The sequence below is a fragment of the Macaca nemestrina genome, chromosome 18 (genome assembly GCF_043159975.1).
Source record: "Macaca nemestrina isolate mMacNem1 chromosome 18, mMacNem.hap1, whole genome shotgun sequence".
NCBI lineage: Eukaryota > Metazoa > Chordata > Mammalia > Primates > Cercopithecidae > Macaca > Macaca nemestrina.
In genome coordinates this window covers 20,911,675-20,935,084 of record NC_092142.1, presented here as the reverse complement: position 1 = coordinate 20,935,084, position 23,410 = coordinate 20,911,675, and the positions used below count along the sequence as shown (strand labels likewise).

The following is a 23,410-nucleotide window of genomic DNA, read 5'->3' as shown; positions in this document are numbered from 1 at the left end:
AATTGAATCATGGAGTGGTTCCTCCATACTGTTCTCACAATAGTGAATAAGTCTCACAAGATCTGATGGTTTTATAAGGGGAAACCCCTTTTGCTTGGTCCTCAATCTCTCTTGTCTGCCACCAGGTAAGATGTGCCTTTTGCCTTCCACCATGATTGTGAGTCCTCCCTAGTCGTGTGGAACTGTGAGTCCATTAAACCTCTTTTTCTTTTATAAATTACCCAGTCTTGGATATGTATTTATCAGCAGTGTGAAAACGGACTAATATACATTACCAGCTCTTTCTTCTGCTTTTTCTTGGGAATCTCACCTTTTCCAGTCTCAGTCCCTGTGGTCTGGGTGGAACACCTACATTGCTAGCTCTAAGGGCAGGCACATGGCTAGGGTGTGCCCAGTCTGCATATTCCCACCCGTTGGCCACTGTGATTGGTTCGGCAATAGGGATCTGACCTCATCAGAGCCAATGAAACCCAGCTCTGGGACTTTTATTGGAACTTCTGGGAAAATAAGTTTTGTCATTCTAACAGGAACTTGGGCCTGCTGGGGGCCAGAGTGCTACCACAAGTGCAGAAGCTGCCAGAGAATGACGCCAACCCAGAAGGACACCCAGGTCAGAGATGGAGGAAGATTCTGACAACCTCACTTTAATCCTGAATCCAGCCATGCCTGTGGCCAGCATTATTTTTCAGTTACATAAGGCAATGAATTCTCTTTTTCGATTAAGCAGTTTGAGTGGGTTTCTTTCATTTGCAAACACAAATCCTGACCAATAGATCCCATCTGTAATTGAGGATAAAACGTTCCAACCTCAGAGCTGTTTTTAGGAATAAATGACTTTGGAACAGGTGCAATGGCTCATGCCTGTAATCCCAGCCCTTTGGGAGGCCAAGGTGGGTGGATTGCTTGAGGCCAGGAGTTTGAGACCAGCCTGGGCAACATGGCAAAACCCTTTCTCTACAGAAAATACAAAAATTAGCTAGGCGTGGTTGCATGCCCCTGTAGTCGCAGCTACTCAGGAGGTGGAGCTGGGAGGATTGTTTGAGTCCAGGAGGTTGAGGCTGCAGTGAGCTGTAATCATGCCACTGCACTCTGGCCTGGGCAATAAAGAAAGATCCTGTCTCAAAAAAAAAAATAAAATAAAATAAATGACTTGGTTCATCACGCTCAGTAAACAGTGGTTGTTATTAGCTACTATGAAGAAGGTGAAAGAGGTCAGGTATGGTGGCTCACACCTGTAATCCCAGCACTTTGGGAGGCTGAGGCAGGCAGATCGCTTGAGGTCAGGAGTTTGAGACCAGCCTGGCCAACATGGTGAAACCCCATCTCTACTAAAAATACAAAAATTAGCCAGGCATGGTGGCAGGCACCTGTAATCCCAGCTACTCAGGAGGCTGAGGCAGGAGAATCACTTGAACCCAGGAGATGGAGGTTGCAGTGAGCCAAGATCATACCACTGCACTCCAGCCTTGGTAGTGGTGGTGGGTGACAGAGCAAGACTTCATCTCAAAAAAAAAAAAAGATGAAAGAGGAACCCACCATGGCCCTCTTTCCCAGACACTGTGCACAGCTGCCCTGGCATGGAAAGGGGGCAGGTAGCGGGGCCACGCACCTGCTTGGGGGGCTTGTGCCGGTTATACTCCTCCCCCCAGAGCTTGGCCTCCATCTGTAGACGCACGTCCTCAAAGTACACATCCCGGTCTACCGGCTCTATGTAGCGCTTCGCCACGTAGTTGGAGGCTCCCTTCCACTGCTGGGCGTGCAGGAAGTTGGAGAGCTTCTTCCTGTGGGGAGAGGCAGCAGGGGGCCTACCTGGGTACTCTGGGGTTCACCAGGGACACAACCCTAGTCCTCAGGACAGCAAGACCTTGTCTGACCTGGATGGGTGGCTGGCGGCAGGAACAAAATGCAGGAACTAGGAAGGACTTCCCCACCCCTTTGCATCTTCAAAGAGTTGGGATGGGAGGATTAAAGGTCACTGTTAAATGTCTCCAATCCCATTTCCCTTGACCTCCCAACACCAGGGCAGAGGTGAGTGGGGTGCTCCCTATTCCTCCTGAGCCCATCTTCACAGCCAGGCCCAACGTGTGGCCTGAGGGAGACCAGATGGAGAGGAACCTGGGCTACAAGAAGGCAGAGGGGACCCTGGCTCCATTCCTTGGCTGCAAATGTCCCAGTGCCTCAGCTCTGAGGAGCCTGGGGGGGACTCTGGGCAGGGCCCCAAGAGTCAGGCTGAGTCACTTACGTCCGGAAGCACTCCCTCATTGCTCCTCGGCCGAAGGGCTGAAAGACACCACATAGAGTGTTATCAGTCCCCATGCCCCACCCAAAAGGGACCCTAAGACAGGAGGTGCTCCCCTTGCATGCCACCCATCAAATGGGTGCCCTGGGCCTCTTCTCAATCCTGAAATTCCCGGGGATCTCCCTCCTATGTCTCAGCACCAAAGTCATAGAGGCCTTCCAACCCAGAGGCTGCTGAGATGACAAGGACCCCCCATTCCTCCATCCCAGCTGAGGGGAAGAACTCACGGGGGCAGGATATTGGGGGAGGGACAGTGCATCTCAGAGGACATTTTCACAGCCCGGACTTTAGAAGAAAAAAAGTGGAAACAACCTATGTGTCCAGCAACAATATACTGGAAAAATCAACCAGGTTGATTCCTTCAATGAAATACCATGCAGCAATGAAAACCAACGCAACATGTTGACCAAAACACCTGCAGCGCCAGGAGCAGTGGCTTATGCCTGTAATCCCAGAATTTTGGGAGGCTGAGGCAGGAGGATCGCTTGAGGCCAGGAGTTCAAGACCAGTCTGGGCAACATAGCAAGACCTCCCTCTCTACAAAAATTTTAAGGCTGGGCACAGTGGCTCATGCCTGTAAGCCCAGCACTTTGGGAGGCTGAGGTGGGTGGATCACCTGAGGTTGGGAGTTCGAGGCCAGCCTGACCAATATGGAGAAACCCCGTCTCTACTAAAAATACAAAAATTAGCCGGCTGTGGTGGTGCATGCCTGTAATCCTAGCTTCCCGGGAGGCTGAGGCAGGAGAATTGCTTGAACCCTGGAGGCAGAGGTTGCAGTGAGCCAAGATCACACCACTGCACTCCAGCCTGGGCAACAAGAGCAAAACTGTCTCAAAAAACAAAAAAAATTTAAAAATTGACTGGGTGTGACGGTGCACACCTGTAGTCCCAGCTACTCAGGAGGCTGAGGTGGGAGAATTGCTTGAGCCCTGGAGTTCAAGGCTGCAGTGAGCCAAGATCATGCACCACTCTACCCCAGCCTGGGCAGCAGAGGAAGACCCCGTCTCCAAAATGAATACCTATTTTTTACTTCAAATAAGCCCCCACTTATTTGAAGTAAAAAAAAAAAAAAAAAAGTAAAAGTAATCTAGGGTGATAAGATTCAGAGTGGTGCTTACCCTGTGGGTATGGGGGGAGTGACTGAGAGGGGCTTGGGCAGGCTGGTTGCCTTCTGTTTGTTGATATGGGCTGCTGGTAAGGCAGTGTGCTCATTTTGTGATAAATCAGTGAGCTGTACACTTTTCTGTGTATATTGTATATTACACTAAAACAAAGCTTCACAAAGCAATCCTAACCTCAATATGAAGGAAATACTCTATTTTCTAGTCTTTTATCTTTTTTTTCCTTCAAAAGGTTGGCTGTGGCCTGGTGTGGTGGCTCATGCCTATAATCCCAGCACTTTGGGAGGCCGAGGCAGGAGGATCATTTGAGCCCAGGAGTTTGAGACCAGCCTGGGCAGCATAGTGAAACCCACGTCTCTATAAAAAAATTAAAAAATTAGCCAGGCGTGGTGGTGTTTACTTGTGGTCCCAGCTACTGGGGAGGCTAAGGTTGGAGGATGGCTTGAGCCCAGGAGGTCAAGGCTGCGGTGACCTGTGATCGTGCCACTGCGCTCCTGGGTAATAGAGACCCGGCCTCAAAAAAAAAAAAAAAAAAAAAAAAAATGCTGGTTGCAACCAATAAATAAATAATAACATAGAATCCCCCGAAGTTACAAAAATTAAACAAAGTGGGAGTGGGAGAGAAGGGCGCACAGACCAAAGTCAGCTGCAGAAAGTTTTTGCTCAGCCCTGTGCCCATGGGATTCAAGGCCCTGCTCACCTGAGATGCCATCTTGATCAGAACTTCATCATCCAACCATTCCCCGGTGACAGCGTTGTACCTGCAGAGACCCACCCACCCCAGGGCACAGTGTCCATCACACGGTCCTGTTTCTCACTGGCTAAAGGCCAAAGACCCTTCTGGGCTCCCCATGGGCCTCAGAACCAACCCACTCTCCACCTTGGCTCACAGCCCACCCAACCTTCTGGGTTGGGTTGGAAACACTGTCCCTCCCTCCCAAGTCCCAACACACCGGTCTCCGATCCTTTCCTCAAACCCACTGCTCCCTCTCTACCATGTCCCCCATTTCCATATCCCCAGCTCTCACTGCTGTGCTGCTTACTGGCTTGTTCTGCATCTGGGGCCCCCAATGGACTGTAACCCCACAAAAGCAGACCCATGTCTGTCTTGGTCATCCAGGACCTGGTGTGCATGGATGCTTAATAAATACACATAGCTGGGCCCGGTGGCTCACGCCTGTATTCCCAGCACTTTGGGAGACTGGGGCAAGTGGATCACAAGGTTAGGAGTTTGAGGCCAGCCTGACCAACATGGTGAAACTGCATCTCTACTAAAAATACAGTTAGCCAAGCATGGTGGCGCATGCCTGTAATCCCAGCTACTCAGGAGGCTGAGGCAGGAGAATCGCTTGAACCCAGGAGGCAGAGGTTGCAGTGAGCCGAGATCGTGCCATTGCACTCCAGCCTGGGTGACAGAGCGAGATTCTGTCTCAATAAATAAAAAATAAAAATAAAAATAAATACACAAGGTGGATGAATGACTGAATAAACAATATCCTCATCATAACTGGTCTCTGTAATGAACGGCATGGCCCAGGGAGGGAAGGTGATGGTGGTGCCCTCAATCTTGCTAGGCAGCTGGGCACACAGTGGTGGGTAAGGGTTCCGTCTCTGAGTCTAGACAGGAGAAGTGTTGTAGGTGTAGGGGTAGAAAGGAGTGATCTCTTTCCTCCCCATCATAAGGGTCATGGACAACAGCCCAGTTTTATGTGACATGGAAGCCTTCAGAATGAAGACTCAAAGATACAGAGGAACTGATCCAATTTAATGCTGAGGTTCAGTGAAGCAGGGATGGCGTGGAGCAATGTGATTGGGCAAAAAGGAGATGAGCTAATGGTAACAGACTGAGTGGGCCAGCAAGGCTTGTTCGATTCTTCTTAGACGCTCTGTTACAGCATTTGCTTCTCTTGGGTATGGGGTAGGACTCCTTTGGGATGAGGATCTTATTCCATAATCTATTTATGGTCAGCTATTGTACAGAAAGTTCGTGTAAGGTTAGATAATTTTTTTTTTTTTTTGTACACAGGATCTCCCCGTCACCCAGGCTGGAGTACAGTGGAGCAATCTTGGCTCACCGCAAACTCCGCTTCTTGGGTTCAAGCAATTCTCCTGCTTCAAGCCTTCTGAGTAGCTGGGATTACAGATGTGCCTGCCACCATACCCGGCTAATTTTTTTTTTTTTTTTTGTATTTTTGTAGAGAAGGGGTTTCACCATGTTTGCCAGGCTGATCTTGAACTCCTGGCCTCAAGTGATCCACCAGCCTTGGTCTCCCAAAGTGCTGGGATTATAGGCGTGAGCCACTGCACCTGGCCTAGAGTAATATTTTTAAGTTTTATGGCTGGCTTTGGGGAAAAGGGGTTCTAGTTTCTATGACCGGTAGTGGGGAAAGGCAATTCTTGTTTTGTTTTTTTTTTTGAGATAGAGTCTCGCTCTGTTGCCCAGGCTGCAGCTCAGTGGGGCAAACTCAGCTCACTGCAACCTCTGTCTCCTGGGTTCAAGCAATTCTCCTGCCTCAGCCTCCCGAGTAGCTGGGATTACAGGCGCGTGCCACCATGCGCGACTAATTTTTATATTTTTAGTAGAGACAGGGTTTCACCATATTAGCCAGGCTGGTCTCAAACTCCTGATCTCGTGATCCGCCCACCTCAGCCTCCCAAAGTGCTGGGATTACAGGCGTGGGCCATTGCGCCTGGCCAATTCTAGTTTCTATGGCTTCTTAAGGGAACAATGAGGGGTGAGAGACAGGAGGGCAGGAGAAGGTCAAAGAAAGGCTGTTTCTGAAGCCTTCACTTTGGGGTATCATTTTCTGAGCCCCAATACCAGGTTGTGTGATGGTAAATATATATTTTGTTTTAGACTCTATTTCCTGGCATGCAACTCTGAAAGTCCTTGGAATCTCCAAAGTGATGTCTTTTTTTTTTTTTTTTTTGAGACTGAGTCTCACTCCGTCACCCAGGCTGGAGTATAGTGGCGTGATCTCAGCTCACTGCAACCTCTGTCTCCCAGGGTTCAAGCAAGTCTCCTGCCTCAGCCTCCTGAGTAGCTGGGATTACAGGCGCCCACCACCACGCCTGGCTAAATTTTTGTATTTTTAGAAGAGACGGGGTTTCACCATGTTGGTCAGGCTGGTCTCGAACTCCTGACCTTAAGTGATCCACTCACCTCGGCCTCCCAAAGTGCTGGGATTACAGGCATCAGCCACCATGCCCAGTCTTCTTCTGTACCCTTTGTAACATCCTTTATAATAAACCAGTAAATATGAGCATTTCCCTGAGTTCTGTGAGCTGCTACAGCAAGTTAATCAAACTCAAGGAGGGGGGTCATGGGAACCCTGATTTATAGCTCATCAGAAGCACAGGCGAAACCACTTGTGGCTTGCGATCAGCAGTGAAAGTCGGGGACGGTCTTGGAGGACTGAGCCTTCGACCTGTGGAATCTGATGCTATCTCCAGGTAGATGGTGTCAGAGTCGAACTGCATCATAGGATACCCAATTCAAAACTCCTCTAATTCCTTCCATTAGAGGAAGAGAATTAGAGGCACATCTGCTGGTATCCACTGCAGATCTGACTGCTTGCTTGTGGGCAGGGAGAAACCCCCACACATTTTGAGCTCACAGAAGCATTCTGTGTTGTGAGGATACAGTAGGTGAAATTAAGTGTGCTTTTGCCAAAGATAGGTGCATACCTAAGGCAGACAGAGCTTGGAGAGGGTTCCGGGAACATTTTCATCTCTCCTTTCCCAGAGTAAATCAGCCCCTGGGCCTGGCCAGGCCTCACACAAGTTTGCCTGGTGGAAATCTCCTCGGCTCAGTGGATTCCTAAAGTTTGAAACCTCCCTCCGGGCTAAGGTGTTCTTAGCTCTAGTTGGAGGCTTCCCTTGGCGCACCTCTCAGCCAGGGCAGACTCCAGAGCACCCCACCCTCGGTGAGAACAGGTTTCCCACAGTCTGACGCCTCCACCAGGAAACACAAGCAGAGGCCTGGCAGGTTAACCTCCCCTAGGCTCAGAGGGAGGAAAGCGCTCCAGAACTGCATAGTTGGCACCGGCCCGGGGCAAGCACAGTTGACGCTTGAATGACATGGGTTTGAAGTGCGTGTCTACTTATAAGTGGACTTTCTTCAATCAATATATTGGAAAATGTTTTAGAGATTTGCAACAATTTTACTTTATTTTTGAGATGGAGTGTTACTCTGATGCCCAGGCTGGAGTGCAGCAGTGCTATATCAGCTCACTGCAACCTCCACTTCCCGGGTTCAAGTGATTCTCCTGCCTCAGCCTCCTGAGCAGCTGGGATTACAGGCGCCAGCCACCACGCTTGGCTATGGCTAATTTTTGTATTTTTAGTAGAGATGGGGTTTCACCATGTTGGCCAGGCTGGTCTTGAACTCCTGACCTCAAGTGATCTGCCCATCTCAGCCTCCCAAAGTGCTGGGGTTACAGGTGAGAGCCACCGCACCCGGCCAGAGATCTGCAACAATTTAAAAACACTAGCTCAGTCTAGCCTGTCTAATAGGTACCTTGTGAGAACCACAGGAAGGATTCAGTGAGGCAATGCACCGGGCCTTAAGCACGCATTAGCACTCCAATATTAGCTGCTGTTATGATGACTCCCTTCCCCTGACCCCCAAGAGTACTTAGGCCTCACTGATTGGGAGCAGAAGCTGGACGTGTAGCCCCCAGGACTCTTCGAGACCCCGCACAAGCTGCTGACCTGTGTCGAGTAGCACGTTCGGTGGCAATGTCTTCTAGGTGGAACTCAGCCCAGGGGTCGGGCATGTGCTTGGCCTTCTCGATTGCGTGCTTCCAGGCTTCCTGTGGAAGGCAAAGGGGAAGGTAGGAACATCAGGCCCAGGTCAGGGACTTTGGGGACAGTGCAGACTCTTCCTGCCCTGTTAATTCCTCTGGAGAGGCAGACAGTATCAGGACAGAGAGAGACTCCTGTCTAGTAGCCTTTCGGGCTTCTCTGTACTCACAGGCACAGCCTCCCTGTCGGCAGACATGGCACATCTTAACTACACAACACTTGGAATCAATGAGTTGAGAATGAAAATAGGGTACCACTCCCCCATTCAGGTTGGCAAACATTATATATACACACACACACACAAAATATATATATATATTATATAGAATATATATACATACACACACTATATATAGAGAGAGAGAGACAGAGAAAATAACATATATATATATATAGAAACAGAGTCTCACTCTGTCACCCAGGCTGGAGTGCAGTGGCGTGATCTTGGCTCACTGCAACCTCCACCTCCCGGGTTCAAGCGGTTCTCATGCCTCAGCTTCCCAAGTAGCTGGGATTATAGGCATGCACCACCACGCCTGGCTACCTTTTGCATTTTTGGATAGAGATAAGGTTTCACCATGTTGGCCAGACTGGTCTCAAACTCCTGACCTCAAGTAATCCCTGCACCTTGGCCTCCTAAAGTGCTGAAATTACAGGCATGAGCCACTGTGCCTGGCCTCTTTTTTTTTTTTTTTTTGAGACAGGGTCTTATTCTGTCACCCAGGCTGGAGTGCAGTGGTGCAATCTCGGCTCGCTGCAACCTCTGCCTCCCGGATTCAAGCAATTCTCCCACCTCAGCCTCCTGAATAGCTGGACTTACAGGTGCACACCACTACATCTGGCTAATTTTTGTACTTTTTGGTAGAGATGGGGCTTCATCATGTTGGCCAGGCTGGTGTCAAACTCCTGACCTCAAGTGATCCACCCACCTCGGCCTCCCAAAGTGCTGGGATTACAGCAGGTTGGCAATTATTTTAATGAGATAAAACATTTTAGCTCGTGCAGGCCTGGGTATCAGGGAATGAGTATCCTCACACACCATTAGGGGGTATAAAACTTTTCTAGGCCGGGTGCAGTGGCTCATGCCTGTAATCCCAGCATTTTGGGAGGCCGAGGCAGGTGGATCATCTGAGGTCAGGAGTTTGAGACCAGCCTGGCCAACATGGTGAAACCTTGTCTCTACTAAAAACACAAAAATTAGCTGGGCATGGGGGCGCATGCTTGTAATCCCAGCTACTTAGGAGGCTGAGGGAGGAGAATTGCTTGAACCCAGGAGGCAGAGGTTGTAGTGAGCCAAGATTGCACCATGGCACTCCAGCTTGGGTGACAGAGGGAGACCCTGTCTCAGAAAAAAAAAAAAAAAAAAAAAAAGGCTGCATCTCTGGTGAAAATTCTTGACCCTACCAGACCCAATGATCTCTTTTTATAATAAATATTGTATAACACCCCATTTTACTGGCCTATATGTAATTTGCAGATAACATACATTTCTAAGCTCAGAGCATATTAGAACCATGCCAAAGATATGTTGCCTTTAAATTTTTTTTTTTTTTTTTTTTAAGAGACAGGGTCTCACCTTGTACCCAGGCCAGAGTGAAGTGGCATGATCATGGCTCAGGTGATCCTCTCACCTCAGCCTCCTGAATAGCTGGGACTCCAGGCTGAGCCACCATACCCGGTTAATGTTTTAATTATCTGTAGAGATAGGGTCTCACCATATTGCCCAGGCTGGTCTTGAACTTCTGGCCACAAGCGATCCTCCCACCTCAGCCTCCCAAAGGATATGCTGCCTTTACACATAACATACGGTTTAACTCTGGCCTCAGATAATTATGAAACGATTCCTATGAGCTGTGCCAAGGTCTTGTGGGATGCAGGAAAATTCATCGCGCAGAATAGCCCTGTTTCAGGGTTGCTGGCATTCCCGGCCTTCCTTAACTCTATGCCAGCAGTGCCCACCACTCCATCATTGTGATGACCCAAAAGAACTCCCAAATCTATCAAAACCTATTGAGAGTGGCCGGGCATGGTGGCTCACACCTGTAATCCCAGCACTTTGGGAGGCCAAAGCGGATGAATCATCTGAAATCAGGAGATCGAGACCAGCCTGGCCAACATGGTGAAATCCCATCTCGACTTAAAAAAAAAAAAAAAGGTGGGTGCATGCCTATAATCCCAGCTATTCAGGAGGCTGAGGCAGGAGAATCGCTTGAACCGGGAGGCGGAGGTTGCAGTGAGCAGAGATCAGGCCACTGCACTCCAGCCTGGGTGACAGAGCGAGACTCTGTCTCAAAAAAAAAAAAAAAAGAGTCCAGCTTCCCAAGGACTCAGCCCAAACAGGGCTTCACCTCATCCCCAGCCTGAGCCCCTCACTGGGTCCTGCTCAAAATAGAAGCAGCTCAGGCAGGGGAGCTGGGCCTTCCAATACACACACACACAGCCCAGGCCTCTCACTCTCTCTAGGGCTTTCTTTTGTTTTTGGGTTTTTGCTTTGTTTTGTTTTTTAAATAGGGACAAGGCCTCTCTCTGTTGTCCAGGCTACGTGGCAATTGTGTAATCATAGCTCTCTGCAACCTCAAAATTCCTGGGCTCAAGCCATCCTATTCAGCCTCTTGAGTAGCTGGGACTACACTTACACACCACCATGCCCAGCTAATTTTTTAATTTTGATTTTTATTTTGCAGAGATGGGGTCGCACTACGTTTGTTGCCCAGGCTGGTCTTGAACTCCTGGCCTCAAGTGATCCTCCTGCCTCAACCTCCCAAGGCACTAGGATTACAGACATGAGCTGCTGTGCCTAGGCTGCTGGGGCTTTTTTACTGCTGCAAAGTTCAAAAATAAAGCCTGTAATTCTTTTCTTCTATTTTGGTAGCTAATTTAGGCTTAATTTAAAAACTGAAAAATACAGAAGACCAAGAAAAGTCAAATCCACCACATACCATCCTCTGGAGCAATAGTCAATGCTGTGGACTAATTCTTTTCCAGATCTTCTATATGCTGTTTTGTTTTGTTTTTTTCCCCCCCAGACAGAGTCTCCCTCTGTCACCCAGGCTGGAGTGCAGTGGTGTGATCTTGGCTCACTGCAACCTCCTGGGTTCAGGCAATTCTCCTGCCTTAGCCTTCTGAGTAGCTAGGATTACAGGCGTGAGCCACCATGCTTGGCTAATTTTTGTATTTTTAGTAGAGACAGGGTTTCACCATGTTGGCCAGGCTAGTTTTGAATTTCTAACCTCAGGTGATCCACCCGCCTTGGCCTTCCAAAGTGCTGGGATTACAGGCATGAGCCACCGTGCCCAGCCTACATGCATTTTTTAATAAGATTGGTATCATACTGTAAAATATAATTTACCTCCTTTCAGGAGAGTGGGTCAATGGGACTTTGTGCTTTATTTAGTGATCTTGATTTTCTTTTTTCTGATTCCAAAGTATGATCTACATCACATAACATAAAAACTGCAAGCACTATAGAACTCTGAATTAGAAAGCGGAAGTCCTCCCTAATCCACTTCCTCTGAAAACCACAGTTGACAGTTGATGTAGACATTCTGCAAAATTTTTTCCTATGTCTCTGTGAACACCAACACGTACTTAAGAGCAATTTAGGCCGGGCGTGGTGGCTCACACCTGTAATCCCAGCGCTTTGGGAGGCTGAGGAGGGCAGATCACGAGATCAGGAGTTTGATACCAGCCTGGCCAACATGGTAAAGCTCTGTCACTACTAAAAATACAAAAATTAGCTGGGCATGGTGGCACGAGCCTGTAATCCTAGCTGCTTGGGAGGCTGAGGCAGGAGAATCGCTTGAACCCAGGAGGTGGAGGTTGCAGTGAGCCCCGGTCGCATAACTGCACTCCAGCCTGGGCAACACAGTGAGATTCCATCTCAATAAATAAATAAATATAAAAATAAAAAGAAAGAGCAATTGGACCACACCACATGTTCTGTTGTGCATCTGACTTTTCTTAATGCAAGATCTTGGACATCTTTCCATGTCATATGTGCAGACGGGCTGAGTGACCTCCTTTCATTCCAGAACGGCCAGATACACAATTATATGAATGTAACCTTAAGGTATTTGTCTAACCTCCAGTTGAATAATGTTTGGATTCTCTCCAACATTTCCTAGTACAAACAGTGCTGAAGTGAACATCTTCCTATCCAAATCTCTGTGCGCATGTGCAAGATCTCAGAAGGACATATTTTTTGGGAAATGTAACTGCTGGATCTCATTTAAAATCTATAAATGACTGAGTTCTCTGCCAAAAAAATTTATCCTAAGTTATACTCCAAGAAGCAGTATACAAATCACTAAAATTTTTTTGGCACAGGCAAGTACATCGGATAACTATAAAATTCACAAGTTATTTGCATCCTGCTTTAATAGTTGCATAATAATTTACTGTAGAACTTTATTCTTATTGACTTAATTATTCACCTGTTGCTCTCCACTGTTAGGCTTCAAGCTTATCACTGATTGTACTCTGTTGTAAATAACTCCACAGCAGACATGTGTACGTCTAAAACATTTTTCTGAATTTCGGTTCCTGTTCTTTTTTTTTTTTTTTTTTAGATGGAGTCTGGCTCTGTCACCAGGCTGGAGTGAAGTGGCGTGATCTCGGCTCACTGCAACCTCTGCCTCCTGGGTTCAAGCGCTTCTTCCGCCTCAGCCTCCTGAGTAGCTGGGACTACAGGCGCGCGTCACCACGCCCAGCTACTACTAAAAATACTTATTGTATTTTTAGTAGAGACAGGGTTTCATCATGTTGGCCAGATGGTCTCAATCTCTTGACCTTGTGATCCGCCTGCCTTGGCCTCCCAAAGTGCTGGGATTACAGGCATGAGCCACCGCACCGAGCCCCTGTACTTTTTTCTTAAAGAGACAGGGTCTTGCTCTGTCACTCAGGCTGGAGTGCAGTGGCGTGATCATAGCTCACTGCAGCCTCAAACTCCTGGGTTCAAATGATCCTCCTGCTTCAGCTTCCCGAATAGCTGGAATGACAGGCGTGTGCCACCATGCCTAATTTTTTAAATTTCTGTACAGACGGGACCTCGATATGTTGCCCAGGCTGTTCTCAAACGTCTGGGCTCAAGTGATCCTCCTGCCTTGACTTTCCAAAGTGCTGGGATTACAGGCATGAACCACCACGACCAGCCCAATCCCTGTATCTTAAAGAACCACAGTCTCGGCTCATATTCCAGCTGCTACAAATGGCAGGGACAGCCTTCGACCTCCACCTGTCAGGAGAGCCTGCAGTGTTGAGAACTCAAGCGTGTCTGTACAGGTGCCCTGTTCTCTGTCTGCAACACACAGTTCTCTGACACTGCCTCTCTCAAACGACTCTGCCACTCCCTAAGCCACTGACAGGGGCCGTCCCCATTCAGTGAAGATTAGCAACAGAAATTACCTCCTGGCTGGATGCCGTGGCACCAACCACAAAACAGGGAGGAAAGTACTGCAGAATTAGAGGGTGTGGTATTTCATAGGATCAAAATTACCTTCTTTTTCCAAACCCAGAGTCATGCCAAACCTTACTGGCAACAGGTGGGATTAATGCAACTGGTTTTTGTTTGTTTGTTTTTAATAAGGACAGTATAAAAAGTCCTGTACTAACATTCATGTCCCTGATTCCAGCTCACCACTGACTGGCTATGGGAACCTCCATTTCCTTGTTTACAAACAAGGATGAAAGTTTTGGCTGCTGGTGGTCCACTTTTTTGTGGCCCCTGCAACCAGGGTAGACACATGCCCACCAGAAAGAGTGGCTCACTGGGGTAGCAGTGCTCATTATGGGTGACCCCTGCCTGAGCTGGAAATCACCAGTAATACGTTACCATCAGGAGGGGAATGGAAGCAGGTACTGCCACCTTTGAGAGCCACCTGGCAGTGGCTATGAACCTTCTTCTGCACCGACTTCTGACCCAGCCATTCCTATCACCTACCTAGGTGTGCCCAGATAAGCTGGTCCAAGGATAATCAGTGCTTTTTTTTTCAAGACCGGGTATTACTCTGTTGCCCAGGCTGAAGTGCAGTGGTGGGATCATAGCTCACTGAAGCCTCCAACTCCTGAGCTCAAGGAATCCTCTCAATTCAACCTCTCGGGTAGCTGGGACTATGAGTGCTCACCATCATGTCCAGCTAATTACAAAAATTGTGTGTGTAGAGATGAAGGTCTATGTTGTCCAGGGTGATCTTGAACTCCGGCCTCAAGGTCAGCACTTTACAATGCTATAATGATCAGGCAGTAGGAACAAACTGCCTATCTGTAGGGGCATGATTACATATACTTGTTCTACTGAAAATGAGATGCTAACATGGGTGATTTCTTTTTTCTTTTCCTTTTTTTTTTTTTTGAGACATGGTCTCGCTGTGTCGCCCAGGCTGGAGTATAGTGGTGCGATCTTGGCTCACTGCAACCTCCGTCTCCCGGGTTCAAACAATTCTATCTCAGCCTCCCAAGTAGCTGGGATTACAGGTGCGCGCCACCACACCTGACTATTTTTTGTATCTTTAGTAGAGATTGGGTTTCACCATATTGGTCAGGTTGGTCTTGAACTCCTGGCCTCAGGTGATCCACTTGCCTTGGCCTCCCAAAGTGCTGAGATTATAAGCGTGAGCCACCACACCCAGCCAGGGCAATTTCTAAGACCTATTGTTTAGGGGAAAAAAAGCAAGTTGCAGAACAATACAAACACTGTGATACCACCTACTGGTGGAGGAAACCCACAAATCAATACCATGGATTTTCTAAGGATGTGTGTGTCTGTAGACATATACACAAATGTATACTTATATGCAAATGCATAAAAAGAGGTCTGAAAAGTAATTTATATGAAACTAATATAATGCTTATCTCGGAATAGAAAGAGATAAGAAGTTGCTCAAGGAGACCTCAGTTTATCTATGTTGTTTGCATTCTTTTTACAATGAGAATGTATTTAGGTATTGTATGTGTAAATCAAAGTTAAGAAACTAAATTACTGGGTTAGACGATTTTTCTTTTTTTCTTTTTTTTTTTTTGAGACAGGGTTTCATTCTGTCACCCAGCCTGCAGTGCTGTAGTGCAATCGTGGCTCACTGAAACCTCAACCTCCACCTCAGCCTCTCGGGTATCTGGGCCTACAGGCACATGCCACCATACCTGGCTAATTTTTTGTATTTTTGTAGAGACAGGGTTTCACCATGTTGCCCACGCTGGTCTCAAACTCCTGGGCTCAAGTGATCCACCTGTCTTGGCCTCCCAAAATGCTAGGATTACAGACATGAGCCACTGTGCCTGGCCAGGTTAGATGATTCTTAAGGCCATGCCAGCTCTAATATCCTCTAGTTCTAAGGATTCCGGAACTCAGTTGTTGAGTAGGTTAATTAATCTTACATAGAACAGCCGTGGGCTGGACGTGGTGGCTCATGCCTGTAATCCTAGCACATTGGGAGGCCGATGCAGGCAGAGCACTTGAGGCCAGGAGTTTGAGACCAGTCTGGTGAACATGGTGAAACCTCCTCTCTACAAAAAAATACAAAATTTAGGTGGGCGTGGTGGTGCATTCCTGTGCTCCCAGCTACTCAGGAGGCTGAGGCAGGAGAATCGCTTGAACTCAGGTGGTGGAGGTTGCAGTGAGCTGAGGTTGCAGTGAGCTGAGATTGCACCGCTGCACTACAGCCTGGGTGACAGAGCAAGACTCTGTCTCAAAAAAAAAAAAAAAAAAAAAAAAAGAACAGAGGTCTGTGGATTTTTTTTTTTTTTTTTTTTGAGATAGAGTCTCGCTTTGTCGCCCAGGCTGGAGTGCAGTGGACGGATCTCAGCTCACTGCAAGCTCCGCCTCCCGGGTTCATGCCATTCTCCTGCCTCAGCCTCCCGAGTAGCTGGGACTACAGGCGCCCGCCACCTCGCCCGGCTAGTTTTTTTGTATTTTTTAGTAGAGACGGGGTTTCACCGGGTTAGCCAGGATGGTCTCGATCTCCTGACCTTGTGATCCCCTCGCCTCAGCCTCCCAAAGTGCTGGGATTACAGGCTTGAGACACCGCGCCCGGCCGGATATTTCATAAAAAAGGAAAATATTATCCTGGCTACAGAATAGAAAGGCTGTGATATTTCAAAGTCTGAGAGTACAAAATAAAAATAAATAATAGTGAAATAATAATAATTATATACCAGGAAAGGGAGATGGAAATAATAATAATGATTATTATAGTAATAATAATTTACTTCATCGAGTATGCCAGGAGTGAGGGTGGAGTGCCGGCAATGTGTTTACAAATGTTTTGGCACGTGGGATCTTATCCCTGTTGTTGCCGATTTTAGGTTACTGTTATTATTGCCATTATCAGAGTAATCAAGGCCTCTGGATCTTACTTGAGGACACATCCAGTGACTCACCCAGACCTCCTTCTTGAAATATCACCTGTTATACAGTCACTTCATGAATGTTATAAAATCATTTTTTCCCAATCATCACTTCTACAGACTTTATGAAATACAGCTCAGAAGTCTAGGCAACATGGCAAAACCCTCTACCACAAATGCAAAAAATTAGCCAGGCATGGTGCCATGCGCCTGTAGTCACAGCTACTCAGAAGGCTGAGGTGGAAGGATCACCTGAACCTGGGAAGTTGAGGAAAAAAAAAAAAAAAGAAATACAACTCAGAGACAGCCCAACTCCTCTCCCCTCCTGGAGAGCAGTAATGGGTTTAACCAAAATCAAGGGCTCAAATAAAAGAAGCAGGAAGAAGTGGGGGAATACAGCGAGGCTCTGGGATGGGAAGAGCCCAACAGTGGTGTGTGGAGGCCACAATCTATGCCACATGCACTTAGAGGTTTGGTACAATTATCAGTGGAACCCAGCATGGAATACAGCAGCAAAAAACTGGAAACCAGCCACAGTGGTCATGCCTGTGATCCCAGCAATTTCGGAGGCCAAGGCAGGAGGATCACTTGACACTTGGAGTTCCAGAGCAGACTGGGCAGCAAGCAAGACCCCATTTCTAAAAAAAAAAAAATACAAAAATTAGCCAGGCGTGATGGTGCATGCCTTTAGTTCCAACTACTTGGGGAGATGGGGTGGGAGGATCACTTGAGCTCAGGAGGTTGAGGCTACAGTGACCTATGATTGTGCCACTGCACTCCAGCGTGGGCAACAGCGTGAGACCCCATCTCTTAAAAAACAAACAAACTGGCCAGATGCAGTGGCTCACGCCTGTGATCCCAACACTTTGGGAGGCTGAGGCAGGCGGATCACCCGAGATCGGGAGTTTGAGACTAGCCTGACCAACATGGAGAAACCTCACCTCTACCAAAAAATGCAAAATTAGCCAGGTGTGGTTGGGCATGCCTGTAATCCCAGCTACTGGGGAGGCTGAAGCAGGAGGATCGCTTGAACCCCAGAGGCAGAGGTCGCGGTGAGCTGAGATCGTGCCATTGCACTGCAGCCTGGGCAACAAGAGCGAAACTCCATCTCAAAAACAAACAAACCAACCAACCTAGAAACTGATTAAGTATCCCACAAGAGGCAATGCTTAAAGAAACTGTGGTGTAGCCATACAATGGGCTGACAGAGTCATCAGGATGCTATATCCATATTTACTGATTTGAAAAGACATGATGATTTATTACTTGCCGGAAAAAAACTGGTTACTGAAGACACATATAGCATGATCCCACAGTAGCAACAAAAAGTCCATATTTCTGTATATTTAAAGTGCAATACAGTAAAGTCTGAAATATACACTAAGACCTTAATAGCAAACTATCTGCACTTTCTTTTTTTTGAGACAGTCTTGCTCTGTCTCCCAGGCTGGAGTGCAGTGGCACAATCTCAGCTCACTGCAATCTCTGCCTTCCAGATTTAAGCAATTCTTGCACCTCAGCCTCCCCAGTAACTGGGACTACAGGCGTGTGCCACCATGCCTGGCTAATTTTTTGTATTTTTAGTAGAGGTGGGGTTTTACCATGTTGCTTATAATCCCAGCTACTTGGGAGGCTGAAGCAGGGGAACCACTTGAACCTGGGAGGCGGAGGTTGCAGCGAGCCGAGATCGCGCCACCGCACTCCAGCAGGGGCAACAGAGTGAAACTGTCCCAAACTAAACAGAACAAAAAAACAACAAAAAAAATTATGCTTAGTGAAAGAAGCCAGACATAAAAGGCTACATGTTGTATGATTCTATTTATGTAAAATGTCCAGAAAAGGCAAGTCCAGAGAGGCAGAAAGCAGACTGGTGGTTGCCTGGGGCTGGGTGGGATGTGGGTATTAGAGCGTGATGGCTCAGGGCTATAGAATTTAGTTTTTGGGTAAAATGTTCTAAAAGTGGTTGTAGTGATGGATGCATAATTTTATGAACATACTCAAAGGCTTTGAATAGCACATTTTAAATGGGTAAATTGTATGGCATGTGAATTATATTTCCAAAAACTGCTAATCTTTATTTATTTATTTTTTTTTTTTTTTGAGACGGAGTCTCGCTCTGTAGCCCAGGCTGGAGTGCAGTGGACGGATCTCAGCTCACTGCAAGCTCCGCCTCCCGGGTTCACGCCATTCTCCGGCCTCAGCCTCCCGAGTAGCTGGGACTACAGGCGCCCGCCACCTCGCCCGGCTATTTTTTGTATTTCTTAGTAGAGACGGGGTTTCACCGTGTTAGCCAGGATGGTCTCGATCTCCTGACCTCGTGATCCGCCCGTCTCGGCCTCCCAAAGTGCTGGGATTACAGGCTTGAGCCACCGCGCCCGGCCTAATCTTTTTTTTTTTTTTTTGGAGACGGAGTCTTGCTCTGTTGCCCAGTCTGGAGTACAATGGCACGATCTTGGCTCACTGCAACCTCCGCTTCCTGGGTTCAAGTGATTCTCTGCCTCAGCCTCCCAAGTAATTGGGACTATAGTTGCACACCACCAAGCCCAGATAATTTTTGTATTTTTAGTAGAGATGGAGTTTCACCATATTGGTCAGGCTGGTCTTGAACTCGTGACCTCTGGTGATCCGCCAGCCTCGGCCTCCCAAGGCAATCATTATTCTTTGATTATGCTGTCAGAGCCGCCCTCAGTGGGTTACAAGTATGAGTGTAATCACCAAAGTTGGCCAAATAAGGGCATGGGAAGCCGGTGTACCCACCCATCATGGGGGGCGCACACGATGGTGTAACCTCTTTGAGGAGAAACTGACAACACCTATCCCGGTTTAAACACACAAATGTTTTGCCCAGCCAGTTCACCTCTGGAGGGTCCTCTGGTGGGCACACCCATGCATGGGTACAAAGACCCATGCACAAGGAAGTGCTGTTTGTCGCAGGACAAGACTGGAAATAACCTACATATCCTACAAGGAGGGGCTGGCTACATTTATTATGGCGCTTCCAACAGTGAAATGATATTCAGCCGTTAAATAACCAACAACAGGCTGGGCATGGTGGCACATGCCTGTGGTCCCAGCTACTCAGGAGGCTGAGGTGGGAGGATCACTTGAGCACAGGATTTCAACGCAGTGAGCTATGATCACACCACTGCATTTCTGCCCAGGCAACCCTATCTCAAAAGAAATTCTTTAAAAAAGGTCATCTACGTGTATTGATGTGGAATGATCTCTAAGATATTCTCAGATCAAGCAAATTTTTTTTGCGTGGGCAGGGGGGAGGGTCTCGCTCTGTTGCCCAGGCTGGAGGGCAGTGGTGCAATCTCTCACTGCAGCCTCCACCTCCCGGGTTCAAGTGACTCTCCTGCCTCAACCTCTGGAGTAGCTGGGATTACAGGCACCTGCCACCACACTTGGCTAATTTTTTTTTTTTTTTTTTTTTGTATTTTTAGTAGAAATGGGGTTTCACCATCTTGGCCAGGGTGGTCTCGAACTGCTGACTTCAAGTGATCTACCTACCTCGGCCTCCCAAAGTGCTGGGATTACAGACATGAGCCAGTGCGCCTGGCTGAAAATAATATTTAAAAATAAAATTTCCCACCTTAATAAGAAATTAAAAACATGTATTTGCTCCCTATGCTTATTCTAGAAAATGTAGAAATGACAGAGAAGGAGAAAAGGAACACAGTCCTTCCTAATCTGATCCAAAGACCATCCCTGCTGCCCTGGTGATGTGCTTCCCCTCAGGCCTTGGCTGTGTGTGTACGTGCGAGTTTCACAGAGCTATAATCGTGCTGTATTCTTTTTAGATTTAACTCTGGAGCAGAGGCACTTTCCCACGTTATCATAAACTCCATAAACATCTTTGGATGACTGGCTGATATTCTATGGAGAGGGCGGCCCCCCTGAATGGTTCTGCCACGTCTCCAGGGGAGCTTGGGCAGAAGGCTGGGCTTGACAGTGATAGAATCTGACTTTTCACAATCCACACCCAGTACCTGCCGGGTGTGTTTCTTGGAGGGAGGCCAGCGGGCCATTTTGATTAAACAATCCAGGTTGCCAGGTCACAGTAAGTTAAAAAAAAAAAAAACCACTTAGGTTTATGGCATGCTGAGGGAACAAGGGTTGGAAAACTGAGCTGTTCTCTCCCTCTGAAGCCACCCCTGGCAACACTAACCCAACAGAACCTGCTTTCGATAACCTAGAAAGTAGGCAATGAAGTGTCAACTCCTGTCCACACATAGTCAAACGTTTTACCAAGTCCTATTATGCAAGACCAAGGGAATGGAGGTCGCATCACACACAGCCCTAGTCTTGCAGTCAGGTGCTGACTCAAACAAAGAATGACACTGGAGAATGACTCACACACATAAAGGTCTGCTAAGAGCCCTCCGGAAGGCAGAGAAGAAAGCCTGGAAAGGTTGTTTTCAATCTGGGCTCTGGGCCGGGCTCAATTGCTCATGCCTGTAATCCCAATACTTTGGGAAGCTGAGGCAGGAGGATCGCTTGAGGCCAGGAGTTCAAGACCAGCCTGGGCAATGTAATGAGACTCCATCATTCCAAAAAAAAATTTAAAAGTTGGCCAGGTGTGGTGGTGCACGCCTGTGGTCTCAGCTCCTCAGGGGGCTGAGGTGGGAGGATCATTCAAGCCCAGGAGTTAGAGGCTGCAGTGAGCTATGATCGTGCCACTGTACTCCAGCCTGGGCAATACAGCAAGACCTTGTCTCTAAAATTAAAAAAATAAAAATAAAAACTGGGTTCTGAAGGAGACAGAACTATAATTTTGATAGACCAGGACATCAGTTGAAAGAGGTTTTATTAGGCAGAAGTGTGAAAAAGGGAAGCCCATTCCAGGAGCTTCCAGATGTGTGTGAGTGGAGGAGATGAACAGAGCCTAGAAAGGTCCTGGAGCGGAGGGACCTAGAAGACACTCCCATCGTAGGTGATGAGGATTTTTTTTTTTTTTTTTTTTTTTTGAGACGGAGTCTCACTGTGTCTCCCAGGCTGGAGTACAGTGGCGTGATCTCGGCTCACTGCAAGCTCCGCCTCCCGGGTTCACGCCATTCTCCCGCCTCAGCCTCCCAAGTAGCTGAGACTACAGGCGCCCGCCACCACGCCCGGCTAGTTTTTTGTATTTTTAGTAGAGACGGGGTTTCACCATGTTAGCCAGGATAGTCTCGATCTCCTGACCTCGTGATCCACCCGCCTCGGCCTCCCAAAGTGCTGGGACCACAGGCTTGAGCCACCGCGCCGGAGAGTTTTGCTCTTGTTGCCCAGGCTAGAGTGCAGTGGCGCGATCTTGGCTCACTGCAACCTCAGCCTCCCAGGTTCAAGTGACTCTCCTGGCTCAGCCTCCTGAGTAGCTGGGATTACAGGCACCAGCCACCACACCTGGCTAATTTTTGTATTTTTAGCAGAGATGGGTTTCACCATGTTGGTCAGGCTGGTCTCAAACTCCTGACCTCGTGATCCCCCTGCCCCAGCCTCCCAAAGTGCTGGGGTCACCGTGCCCGGTCAGAAGTGATGAGTTTTGAGGAGGGGGTATTTACCAATGTATTTGAGGGAGAGGAAGTTACCTGGTTATTTTACTTTATTTTTCTTATCTTAACAACATCTTTTTCTGCACATAAGTAATACATAAATGTAGCTTTTAAAAGTTTAAAATGTTTAAAAAAAACATATAAAGCCCCCTCTTAACGGTACCTCTACCCTAGAGAGAACTGCCATTAACTGTTGGGTGCAAACTTCCCCTTCAAACGGTTTTTAGTATGCAGATACCGATGTATGTGTACACACATTTTTAATAAAAACAGGATCAGGTCGGGTGTGGTGGCTGACGCCTGAATCCCAGCACTTTGGGAGGTCAAGGTGGGTGGATCACGAGGTCAGGAGTTCAAGACCAGCCTGGCCAACATGGTGAAACCCCCGTCTCTACTATATATACAAATAAATAAATACATAAACAGATACATAAATAAATAAAAAATTAGCCAGGCATGGTGGCGGGCAGCTGTAATCCCAGCTATTTGGGATGCTGAGGCAGGAGAATTGCTTCAACCTGGGAGGCGGAGGTTGCAGAGAGCCGAGATTGCACCACTGCACTCCAGCCTGGGTGACGGAGCAAGAATCTGTCTCAGAAAAAAAAAAAAAAAAAAGGGTCATACTATATTTCAACTTGCTTTTTTACTTAACTACATATATAAAAATGCTAACATTTTTTGACATTAGGGACCAGGCCTGTGCCAAAGGCTTTTTATGGATTTGCACACACACATACTACATGTAATAGTAGGCACAGTTTTAGAGTCAAATCATGTCCAGGCGCAGTGGCTCACTCCTGTAATCCCCCTTGGGAAGCTGAAGTGGGATGATCGTTTGAGCCCAGGAGTTCAAGACCAGCCTGAATAACGTAGTATGAGACCCTGTCTCTACAAAAAAAGTAAAACAATAACAACAACAAAAAAGGTCAAATCACATAGAATCATCTTTGGACCAGCCTGGGTAACATAGTGAGACCTCATCTCTACAAAAAAAATTTTAAAATCAGCTGGGCATGGTGGTATGCACCGTGGTCCTAGCTACTCGGGAGGCTGAGGTGTGAGGATTGCTTGAGCTCAGGAGTTCAAGGCAGCAATGAGCTATGATCAAGTCACTGCACTCCAGCCTGGGTGACAGAGCAAGACCGTATTTCTAAGAGAAAAAAAAAAAAAAAGAAGAAGAAGAAAAGGCTGGGTATGTAGGCTCATGCCTGTAATCCCAGTACTTTGGGAGGCTGAGGAGCGCGGATCATTTGAGGCCAGGAGTTCAAGACCAGCCTGGGCAAGATGGTGAGACCTTATCTCTACTAAAA

General features: G+C 47.6%; 1 protein-coding gene across 3 annotated transcripts in view; it reads right to left on the bottom strand.

Annotated features, from left to right (window-relative positions):
- LOC105485054 (eukaryotic elongation factor 2 kinase) overlaps positions 1–23,410 on the bottom strand; it is an 89,547-nt gene that overhangs the window by 38,107 nt on the left and 28,030 nt on the right. For all 3 annotated transcript variants that reach the window (XR_011616343.1, XM_071084229.1, XM_071084228.1), the window contains exons 3-6: positions 8,134–8,234; positions 4,121–4,181; positions 2,243–2,280; positions 1,610–1,781 (exon numbers count right to left, since the gene is read on the bottom strand). Coding sequence is in view for 2 of the 3 variants with exons in the window: in XM_071084229.1 (XP_070940330.1) it covers positions 1,610–1,781; positions 2,243–2,280; positions 4,121–4,181; positions 8,134–8,234 (372 nt within the window). In the remaining variant the exon portion in view is untranslated. The remainder of the gene's footprint in view (positions 1–1,609; positions 1,782–2,242; positions 2,281–4,120; positions 4,182–8,133; positions 8,235–23,410) is intronic.